Below are 12,022 nucleotides of genomic sequence, written 5' to 3' on the forward strand. Positions count from 1 at the left end.
TTATTTGTTCATTTTTTAGATATATTATTTTCTAGATGATTGACTGTGCATGAGATTCTGATCCTAGTTTTTACATGTGCAAAGGAGAAAATACCAAAAAGAAAAAAAAGAGTAAAAGTAAAAAGTTATAACCAAATATTTTGGCACCGTTACAAACTCGGAATCCTGTTAAACCTAAACCTTTTCACCAACCAACACATTACCAATTTACCATCTACGACTATCACTATCAGTCGATCTCTAGGAGGTGGGGCTTTTCCGGGCCGTTGGATTCTCAAATTGCTTCGAAGTTCACGCGTGGCAACCTGACGACAACACGTTATTAGTCAGAGATAAAGCGAAACTGCAGTCTTCGTCATCTACATAGCTGCTAAAAAGCATAGAACTACTTTTTTTTTTTGTTTTTTTGGTCCTAAAAAAGTACAGAACTTAACCAGACCGATATTTTAGTATAACCGCGTAACAATAAATAGAGCGTGATGAATAGACGAAATAGCTGGGAAGCAACCCGAAGGAATCCAACGGGCTGCCCCACCCGTGAACAAGATGGTACTTGTTTGGATAGAGCCACGAAGGACTCTTTTGTCTCCATTTCTCTGCCTTTTAAAATTAACTTCCATGCAACAGTGTTGGTCCAAGCCACAATGCATAGTACCATACTGTTTCAAACTGAGCACTTTCCAGTTCATAGCTAGGAAACCACCATTAGTGCTAGGAGAATTCCAGAGTTTTAGCTGAAAAGCAGAAGATGAAGAACCAGATTTGTTCATGGGATGAAGACGACTACGATTCATCCAAATTGGCTTCTTATTGCTGGTGGAGATCAGCTGCTAGATTCGATGAATGTGCCAAGTTCAAATTCGACCCCCCGAATATTTCGGGACTCACTCCGAGGCTCAGAGTACTACGAGAATTGGAGAGACTGGCTTTGGTTGCTCATGAAGGTCTTAACGAGCTTCGGCAGAAACTGTTCATGTATACCTGTGGTGATTTCTGGATGCCAACGGGAGGTATCAGCAAAGAAAAAATGGATATACCTCCCGTTATCACTATACTCTTGGTGGGTTTTTCTGGTTCTGGTAAAAGCTCGCTTGTCAACCTCATGTACTGTGTTCTTGGCCGATCTGGACTCGTACCCTTCACTCAAACATCGTCTGGTAAGTTGTTTCATAATTTTTTTTATAGCATGTGAAAATGCCGCAAAGAATTCATAATACTCAATTTAAATCGATTTTTCTTTTTTATTTGGTTTCTTTATTGTAGGAGGTGGTTCTTCTTCCAATTACACGACTATGTTTTTGGAAGAGCACAATGTGGTGAGGTCAATGCGAAGTGGGTTTTGTGTATATGACTCCAGAGGATTTGATTACAAGAGAGTGGTTGAGGGTCTCGAGGAGTTGTCAAATTGGATGAACGAAGGGGTTCACCATAACCAGCTGTGCTTAAGACCAAGCGATGATTTGTTAGTTGAAGATGACATAAGCATTCTTATGTCAAGGTCCTCTTCAAAGTTCATGAGGAGGAAAGTAAATTGTCCTATGGTGGTGGTTAACATGATGGAGATCTATAAAGCATTCAAAGCTGGTGATTCCAAGCCATTGGAGGCCACTAAGAAGCTGTACTGCTCTCCTGCTTTTAGAAAATGCGGTAAGTTTTCTACTTTATCTTAATTTTGTTCCCCTTACCATCATTTTTTGGTCTAAGTAATAACTAATAATTAAGTTTCCTAACTACCAGAAAAGGGCAAGGATGGTTGAACATTTTACTTTTAATCATTATGTTCTACAGCATATAATTGAGCTACATTATAAACATCCAATTAAAAAAAAAATGCAAATGAAACATAAAAGACCATGCCAAAAATAGGGGGAGAGGGTTCCTAATCCTCAGTAACCTTATTGTACGTTCCGTGTGGAACTGCAATGATTTACTTTATGGGCCGAAGTGTCTTTACCAGGTCGCGTTAGATTTGATTTTGTTTATTTTGCTGGAGCACAAACCCATGTGTTTCACAATAAAGTGTTTTTATTATTGTTTCCTTGCGGGGTGAGAAGAGGAAGTTTCCTTCCATTTTGTCATTTTTCACAAGCGTACGCTGCACAAAAATAATTTTCTTTTTGTCAATATATTTACCATAACTCTTTTCGGTATAATATTTTACCATAATTGGTCAGTCAATTATTTGGTTGTCAAATTTTTTCTTGAATTGGCTGGAATGTGTACTTCCCATATATTAAGCATAAGCAGCAACTTAAATTTGCTTTCTTCTTCAGTCATATTCCTCTTCAATAATCTTTTCTTCAGATGCAAATCAATTTGTATTGAATCCACCTCTTCTGCTAGAATTTCACAGTTCTCTTTTAAATGCTTTACAATTGATCAAATCCAGTTTTTTGGGTTGGCCATGCCGTTCGTATTAAGGCATTTCGATGATACAAATTGAATTTCAGATACCGTTCTACTTGTTTAACTAAAAAATGAAAACAAGCGCTTCCATAGAAAAAAGGAAATGCTGAATGAGTGAAATAATAATGTCTGACACCCTCTGTAACTGCAGCTGAGAACCCCATCTTGATCTTGACTCATGGCGACATGTTATCGACCGAGGAGAGGATCGAAGGCCGGTTGAAAATATGTGAATATTTAGGTATATCAGAGACTTCTGGAGTCTATGACATAGTGTGCCTCACAGAATATGGATTTCTCGCTGAAGAATCAGACCCAGTTTCAGCCTATGCCCTGGCTGAAGCTGTATACAGATCATTGCTCATATCAGACAGGAGCCATCTACCAAAAAGAAACTTCCTAGACTGGACATTGCTTATATTATCATGGCTCATGTATTTCTTCGGTGTTTTCTTTGCTTTCCTTGCTGAGATATGTTCCAAACTAGGGCAAAGGGATAATAAACTGAAGCTGTGAATGAGGAAAGTAAAAATTTCTAGTGATAGAACGTGTGGTATACATGGGAGGACCTTTTAGATTAGGTGACTAATTATTTACAATGTACTAACTAATGTGCTTAAAGCGAGATTTTAATTCATTTTGGAATCTAATTTTGGCTAAATCTTAACCCCCATTTGTCATTTGTGTATTCCCTTGTGTTCTGTAGCTAATGATACAAAATACTCTGGTTTAATTTGTATTTTGATATAACAAAGAAGATGTTATTTCTATCTTTAAGCAATTTATTCATCCAAGAAAGGTCTGTAACCCACTATCTAGTAATGGGTTATGTTTCATAGATTAAAACTTAGATCTAAACTCTGATTTGTGTCATTCTTGTTTGCCATATTTGGTAAAAAATTGGCTTGGCAGGGCACCCATTCGGTTCTGTTTACCTTAAAAATAAAAAATGAAGCCTCTCCTGAATGCGAAGCATCTTCTAAATGTAGTGCGCAATATCAATTTGGGCTATCAAAGGGTAAAAATCTGGCTGACTCTGGCATTAAATAGACTCATTGATTTACAATGTTAACAAAAAATAGAACACTTCCGACATAACAATTTTTTTTTGGGTGAACAATTTTACATAACAAGTTTTTTTTTTTTTTTTGGGTGAAATGACATAAAAAGTTGATAGTTGATACGGTATGCAAACAACATAATAATATTTTTCCTTTTTATCAGTTTTTACCAATACAAGAATAGATTATTTTGGATTTTGGATATACGAAGTTCATGCATACTTATGACGAAATAGATACCTAATTCCACTAATAAAAACTTTATATTTGGCAGTAATTGTGGGGGAGACTTTGAATCCTTGTCTCAGCCTCTCTTTCCTCTTAATATTATATTAGTTTGATTTTGCATCTTTTCTTGTGTGTTGAAGTACATTGAACCACATTCCAGAAAAAGCTGAAATGGGTCACTTATAAACTTCGTTGGTGGTTCTTCAACTCTGATCTTTAAAACCCAAATAAACAAGTGTCCGGGTGTCGATCTTTACTGTTCAGATGGACCCAGAGTATATGGGCCGGAATTTGTCTCTTATTATTTATTAATTTTTTCTCAGCAACTACTTGACACCCAAAAATCACCTCTATAAGTGGCTTACCTTTTTAAGGTGTAAAAAATGAAATTTTGGATACTTTTTTTTTAATTTACAATAATTTCATTGTCTAAGTTAAGTGATTTATCAATTGAACCAAATTGAATATTTATTTTTATAATTTTTTATTAAATTTTCCTAAAAATTTAATCAAATTGAGGATAATAGACCTATATTTTTCTTAAAAAAAAAAAAAAGAAATTGAAGGATTGAGAAAGAGAAAAAACACCAAGTTGACCATACTCTGCGGAAGTCAACGTAAATTCTCTCAGTCTCTATATATTCTGTACTAGTAATTACTGTCAAAATCACATTACATCATGCGTTACAACTTAAAAAGGCCAAAAAAAAAAAAAATATATATATATATATATATATGAACAGATTACTTGAAGCTCAAAGATAAGATTCAAAAACTATCAGGTGGTGTGGATTCTGGGACAAAAAGAAACAAACCACGGGGTGTTTTAGTCATTTTAAGAATATTAGAGTTAGCTAGGGCTTTTGGCTTTGCATTTTCCACATATTTTTCTTTTTAGAATTTTTGGCTGACACATATATAGAATGCGCCATTAAGTTTGTTTATATTATAATTGTTGTTGTTTCTTGTGCTGCTCTGTTCTGCCTCTTGTTTTGCCAGGGCGAAATCTCCCTAGTACCATCTCTCTCTTTCACTACATTTACATGCTTTCTTAAAAGAGACTCAGAATCTGTAGTATTTTGCTATGTGGATCGGCTTTTGGTTCAAGTAAATTTCCTGATCAAAACGACTTCTGCTGATCATCCTCAACCCCCAAGTAGTTGTCTTTGTTCTGTTGAAGAAGTGCTTGATCAAATCCACAAACACTAGAAAACCCATCTCTGGGGCTTTCTTGCATTGAACAAATAACAGAACCTGTTTGGTTTTCCTTACACAGTAGAGATCAGAGAGTCAGATAAATCATGAATAGCTCTTCACCGAGCCAAGACAAAGATACCCAGAGAAGCTGTACAGATTGCCGAACAACAACAACACCTCTGTGGAGGAGCGGTCCAGCTGGTCCTAGGGTAATATATACAACTTCTCCATCCTATTCCTATATTGATCTTCCTTTTATTTTATTTTAATTTTTTTCTTTATGTATAATATAAATATTGACTGTTTGGTACTTTTTTATTTTTCAGTCTCTTTGCAATGCATGCGGGATCAGATACAGAAAGAAAAGGAGGGATCTTTTGGGTTTAAACAAAGGAGAAGAAAAGAGAAGAAGGAAGAATAAGAAGAAAACTATGAAAAGCAGTGGCAGTAAACTTGGTGTGTCGTTAAACCAGCTGGGATTAATGGCTATACAAAGAGGGATTACTGCCTTTGAGGAAAGCATGCTAAAAGAGGAAGAACAAGCCGCTATAATGTTGATGGCTTTATCTTCTGAATCCTTCCACATCTTTGCTTAGAACAAACAGAGAATTACTTGAATCTTTTATTTTCTTCAATCTGTTAATCAATCGTTTCTTTCAGTCCTTACGGCTATTTTTTATGCTTTAGCGGCCAAGTCTTTAGGAAAATAGCATGGAATGTTTAGAGAAAAGCATGTGAGGTGTATTTTGAGGGTTAATACAAATTAAAATCTAAGATCTGAATATTATTTTTTTTTGTTTTTTTTATTTTTTGCTTCAGTTTTTCTCACAAATGCACACTTTCTGGAATATAACTTTGTACGGCCATGAAATGGTTGCCTTAATTCACTATTGAAAAATTTTATAAGATGTATCCAATTTAGAACAATAAATTTAAGATTATTTCTGGGTTATGATCGTTGTAATCACATATTGTAGCAATGTCAATCAGAGGGACACATAATTAAATGTTCAATTTCTATAGAAGCAATCTAAATGAACCATAACCGTGTCTATCTTTACCAAGCGGAGACAACAACTGATGCTGTTCATCACTCCTCCATTTTTTTATTTTTATTTTTTATTTTCTGAAGAAAAGGTCAAAATGAAAATAATAAAAAAGTCATTCAATTCCATCCCTGCTTAGAGATTGCAACGCTAAAAGAGAAGCAACTTCTACATGCTTCTAGGTGTCTAATCCTCAAGACACAGACCAAGAATTAGAATGTGACACGCAAAGCACACCAAGGCACTTTAAACGGTAGCCACATCAGTGAATCTGCCACGTGTCATCTACACAGAAAGCTCCAGAGAGTTCCCAAACACCCTTTTGTTTTTTTTTTTTTCACTCCTACATTGTCTGCTTCCCAAACCCCCTTTTTTTTTTTTTTTTTTCCATGAAGAAAATAACTAATTAAGCATCAGAAAAGCGAAAATGCAATCAAGATTGGTAGCAACAGCAAGAAGGTCAACTTGTTGGGTCATCCCTTCTCAGTCTTTCCGTCGAGCACTGGCCTCGGCAGCCAACAAACGCACCGCTGACCCCTCGGTTCACGCCAAAGACTATGGAGACGATCCCGTTATACTTTCCGGCGACCCTGAAGTAAGATCTCTCTCTGCTTTATTTCATACTAATTGCCCAATTTTTTCTCTTTTTTGCTTGTTTTTTATTTGTTTATCTTCTTTTTTTTTTAATTTTTTTTTTTATTTTCTCCCCTGACATTTTAGGAGACGCAAAATGTTGCGGAGCCCAAACCTGCTAAGAAACAGACACACACAGAGGAACACTGGCCGAGTAATGGAACTGATCCACTGGCACCTCCTAAACCCCCATATCCCAGTTCCCCGAGGCTCGAGAGCAGTGGTGTGAATCAACCCTTGGACCCGGCCCATCAGCAAGAGCGAAGCCATTCCACAGCTCTAGAAGGCGTGAGCTGTGTGGGGCTTGACGGCACGCCATTGCCGAACGACAAGGAGGAGGAGAAAGAGAGAGATGAAGGAGCAGAGCAAGGGAATGATAAAGATTACTTCGAGCACCACAAGGCGTCTCCTTTATCAGAGATCGAAATGGCGGATACCCGAAAGCCCATAACCCGAGCGACGGACGGAACGGCGGACTATGTATTGGGTAAAGATGTGATTGGTTGGAGGCCGGAGCAGCTGGACACTGCCGATGAGGCTCTTAAGAGAGGAACGAGGATATTTATGGAGAATGCGATGCGGGGTGACCCTACTGCCCCTCATTCAAGAGTGCTCAGAGCTCTTCGTGGTGAGGACTTCTAACATCCAAGCCAGCGCTATGGGAACTAAATCTTGGATGTATTCAATAATTAGCATATGGCGCTGAAAACAGTTTGCTTATCGTAATTTATACAAATATTACCTTTTCAATTGTTTTAACATGTTGAATGTGTGTGTGTGTGTGTGTGTGTTAGCAGTGAGTCGCGTCGATTATAAATGTGCCTTATGATTTTGCGTCCATTTGAGTAGACAAACTTTCACAATTTAGATTAGATGGGCTTTAATACGGATGGCTAATTGATCATCATCCAGTCAAAATGATAATTGCGACCCCCGCACCCATCCCGTTATTGGCGATGAGTATCCATATTTACATCGTTGTTTTAGGTATACTAAAAAAGAAAGGAGAACAGTACTAAGGAAAAATATTCAGATGAAAAAAAGCCTGTAGTCGTTTCCGCGGATCTCTCGGACGGCGACTTGTTCATAGTTCTAGGTGTCTCTTTCCTAGGACAATAAACGAACAATCAAAGATTAGAATGTGACACGCAAAATTGTAGCCACGACTGTGAATCCAACACGTGTGAACCAAATACAACGCTGCGGAGATTATTTGCGAAAGCTCTGTTTCTTTGCAACAAGTGTTGGCTCTTAATTCTCTTTTATCTACTCCAATTCATCAAGAAGGGAAAAAAAAGGCTTTAGCATCAGAACCAAAATGCAACCGAGATTGGCAACGACAGCTAGATGGTCAACTTCGTTCTTCTCTTCTCGATCTCAATGCCTCCTCAGACGAGGACTAGCCTCGTCCACCGATAAACGCACCGCTGACCCGTCTGTTCATGCCGTCGATTTTGGAGATGATGTTGCTATATTTTCCGGCAGCCCTGAAAGTTCTCTATGCCAAATATCAACACTGCATTTTGCATCTACTTTTGCTACGAAATTCATTTCCAAAATCTTAATTTTTTCTGTAATTTGGACGTCGATTATTATGTCACACACATTTTGTTCCACTGTTTACAACTGTCCTTTCTAGGGTTTTTCCCATGAATAGCCACCTTACAATTCCATTTTAGAAAAATAGCAAAATTTTTTTTTTTAAAAAAACTAGCCACTTTAGGACAAAAATACCCTTGATAAAATTAAAAATTACACAAAAGCTTTCCTTTCTTCTACACAGCCGTCCGTTCGTGGGGGTGGGGTTTATACAAAACTGTTCGTGGGGTTTCTCTAAACTCTTTGCATCTCATCGCCTTTCACTCTCATTTTTTTGTATTTTCTTATATCTCAAACTAAAATCAGGTAAAAATTTTATCTTTTTTCTTATTAGATGAAAGTAAGGAAATATGTGTTTTTTTTGTTTTTTCTCTTTCTATTTTTTCTTGTAAGTTTTATTAGTTTAGGGTTTTTTAAGCTTTTTATTTGATATGGGTATGCAATAAATTGATTTATGAGATGTTCTATGTGATTTTAAAGATACTTTAGGTGGCATATGGTTTGAAAATGGAAGAAATTTTGTGTAAAACTGAAAAATTGTGAAAAACAGTAAAAACGGAGGAAATTTGGCGAAAAAGATGAATTTCCGCCAATTTCCTCCAGTTTGTCAGTTTTCGCAAATTTCCGCCAATTTTTCGCCAATTTTCCGCCATTTTTCCGCCAGTTTTCCGCCAGTAGGAAAAAGCTATATTTGGCCCAAAAAAAAAACAGAATCAACTTTTTTAATACAGTTAATATGTTTGTTTAATATTATTCAAAATTTTATATATTTATTGATTTAGTTTAACGTTATTCATTTAATTTTGTAGTCAAATGGAAGATGATGACATTGTAATTGCGGTTTTATACAATGGAACATTGGTACAAAATGATAGTGGTGATTGGGAATATCGAAATGGTAAAAATGTAATGGTTTCCGTCGGCAAGAGATGCACAAAATCAGAGTTAGAGGATGAGATTTTCAATTGTATTGAGATAGATCGAAATGAATATTTGCTAAAGCTAAAATGGATATATGGACGATGTGCAGAAAAGTTGGATCCTACAGAAATACGATGTGATAGGGATGTGAAATGCTTTCTTCAAGAAGTGAGGAATGGAGGGATGAAAATGATGCGGCCTCCATTGTATGTTGAGGTGATTTCAAAAGTTGAACATGTATGTAGAAATGTTCATCAAACAGCATTTGCTTCGGATAGTGGGAGTAATCTTCATTCTTTTTCTTGTCCTCCAATTGGCGGTCGTCTACCACAAGCTTCCGGTACTGAACCAATTCAGGCTACATCTCAGGAAATTATGGTTCAAGAAACTCAGTTTAGAGATCAAGTTGATGTTCGTGGGGGGGCCTGGACATCATTTAACATTCACGAAGGAGTTGATGTTGGAGGTGACTATGCTGAACGGTTTCCTAACGACGAGGAGTATGAGCAGTTGCATCATATTGATCATGATGAGAATTACAATGCAGCAGGGAATGATGTTGGTCATAATGATGTAGATTTTGATCATGAGTTACCGGATAATGATAATGATATGCATCCTGAAATGAACAATGAAGGAGTTGATGATGTTAGGGTTCATCGTGCTACAAGTGACCACATATCATCGAGCAACAGAAGTGGTTCTATGGCCATATTTTCGTCAAAGTTCACTGGCTGTGAGAGCATAGTAGTTGGACAATTATTTCGCAACAAACATGACCTACAGAATAAACTGAGTATCTATTGCATGCGAGAAAATAAGGAGTTCAAGGTGACACGATCAACTACACAACGGTATGAGGTTGTATGCTTGGAAAATACTTGTAAATGGCGACTACGTGCAACCACATTTAAAAATGGAGAAATATTTGTTGTGAGAATTTTTGATAATGTACACAGTTGCTCGTTAGATATCGTGCATCGAGAACACAAGCAAGCCAGTAGCCGGGTTATTGGGCAATGTATCAAATCTAAATATGAAGGTATTGCACGTGTTTACAAACCCAAAGAAATTCAACATGATTTTTTGCAGAAATATGGGGTGAATATAAGCTACAACAAAGCATGGAGAGGTAAAGAGTATGCACTTAACAGTGTTAGGGGATCTCCAGAGGAGAATTTTGCTAAGTTACCTGCCTACTGTTTTGAGTTAGTGTCGAAGAACCCTGGGACTGTTACACGTATCAAAACAGACGATAATAACAATTTTGTATATTTCTTTATGGCGATTGGAGCAAGCATTAGGGGATTTAAATCCCACATAAGACCCGTATTGGCTGTTGATGCAACTACATTGAAAGAGAAATACAAAGGGTACATGTATATTGCATCGGGCATGGATGGCAATAAGCAAATATATCCTTTGGCTTTCGGCATTGGAGATGGAGAGAACGAGCAAGCATATACATGGTTTTTCCAAAACCTGAAGGATGCCATCGGAGATTTTCCAGATTTGGTGTTTGTGAGTGATAGACACCCCGCTATTGAAAGGGCATTACGCAAAGTTTTTCCCAATGCATACCATGCGTTGTGCACGTACCATATAAGCAGAAATATTAAAGCAAATGGACATGCGAAAGATGAATCAATAATACAATGTTTCATGCTCGCAGCTAGTGCATATTTGGTTGAAGATTTTGAGTTTTATATGGGGCAAATTGAGGTAAAAAACAGTAGGGCTGCCCAGTACATTCGATCATGTGACCCTACAAGGTGGGCACGTTCTCTTTGTCCATGTAGAAGGTACACTATCATGACCACCAATATTGCAGAAAGCTTGAATGGCATTCTGCTAGATGCTAGAGAGATGCCAATAGTAGCATTAATAGAGCACATACGGGATTTACTGCAAAGGTAGTTTTATGAGCGACGTACTGCAGGTGCAAAATTGACAAAGCCTGTGACTGACCATATGGAAGAGCAACTCAAACTACGAAATTTGGAGTCCATCGGACTACGTGTGAAAGCCATTAATATGCATGAATTTCTTGTGGAAGGTGGGAGTTTGAGGGGTACAGTTAATCTCCAATCAAAAACTTGCTCATGCAAAGTCTTCGATCTTGATCAATATCCTTGTGATCATTGTATTGCCGCTTGCAGAGACCGAAAAATTGCTCCTTATGGCATGTGTTCTCATTACTACACCGCGGATGCATATCGTGCAGCTTATGCTGAGTCCATTTATCCTTTGTTAGATGAAAAACAGTGGCATGTCCCGGATGACGTGGCAAGTCGCATTGTTCTTCCACCAAGATGGACACGTAGGCGAGCCGGTAGACCGAGGATGCAACGCATACCATCCGAAGGTGAAGATGTTATTGGACGTAGATGTAGCCGATGCGGTGGTGTTAGACATTATAGGCAGAGATGTACGAATCCATTGTCTTATGCTTCGAATTAGAAAGTTTTAATTTAGTGTTATGGTTTAATATGTTTTGATAATTATTTCATATCTTTTTTTTTTTTTGAATTTAATCCTAAATGAAAAGATGCTTTCTGGAATTGATTTTCAATCTTTAGTTTACATAACATTTTATGAAATGTCCAAATGATTTTGAAAATAAAAACAAACATATATCAATTTTGTTTTTATTTAAAATGGTTATTGATTTTAAATGTCACTACATTTTTTGTTCATTCCATCTTCATCTTATATAATATTTGTCTCCACTCCCAATTTTTTTTACCCTACTATTAACTTATATAATCTATTAGAAATTGATTTTCCAAGTGGAGGAAATTAGTTTCTAATAGGAGTAAAAATTATTCAACGATTTCCGCTTGGAGGAAATGTTTTCCAACAGGAGGAAAACTATTTCCGCTTGGAGGAAAATTTTTCCACCTGGCGGAAATTTATCAAGAGGCTTCAATT

General features: G+C 37.0%; 3 protein-coding genes across 3 annotated transcripts; all 3 read left to right on the forward strand.

Annotated features, from left to right (window-relative positions):
• Positions 1–97: 97 nt before the first annotated feature.
• LOC107426361 (uncharacterized) lies at positions 98–3,183 on the forward strand. The gene is made up of 3 exons (XM_016036514.4): positions 98–1,157; positions 1,264–1,647; positions 2,558–3,183. The coding sequence occupies exons 1-3, from the start codon at positions 749–751 to the stop codon at positions 2,920–2,922; spliced, it is 1,158 nt and encodes a 385-aa protein (XP_015892000.3). The 5' UTR covers positions 98–748; the 3' UTR covers positions 2,923–3,183.
• Positions 3,184–4,465: 1,282 nt separating this feature from the next.
• Positions 4,466–5,676, forward strand: LOC107426314 (GATA transcription factor 15). Its single transcript, XM_016036450.4, has 2 exons — positions 4,466–5,101; positions 5,219–5,676. Exons 1-2 carry the CDS (start codon positions 4,997–4,999, stop codon positions 5,486–5,488), a joined length of 375 nt encoding a protein of 124 aa, XP_015891936.1. The 5' UTR covers positions 4,466–4,996; the 3' UTR covers positions 5,489–5,676.
• Positions 5,677–6,294: 618 nt separating this feature from the next.
• Positions 6,295–7,330, forward strand: LOC107426299 (uncharacterized). The gene is made up of 2 exons (XM_016036432.4): positions 6,295–6,533; positions 6,659–7,330. Exons 1-2 carry the CDS (start codon positions 6,366–6,368, stop codon positions 7,211–7,213), a joined length of 723 nt encoding a protein of 240 aa, XP_015891918.2. The 5' UTR covers positions 6,295–6,365; the 3' UTR covers positions 7,214–7,330.
• The last annotated feature ends 4,692 nt before the right edge of the window (positions 7,331–12,022 follow it).

The sequence above is a fragment of the Ziziphus jujuba genome, chromosome 9 (genome assembly GCF_031755915.1).
Source record: "Ziziphus jujuba cultivar Dongzao chromosome 9, ASM3175591v1".
NCBI lineage: Eukaryota > Viridiplantae > Streptophyta > Magnoliopsida > Rosales > Rhamnaceae > Ziziphus > Ziziphus jujuba.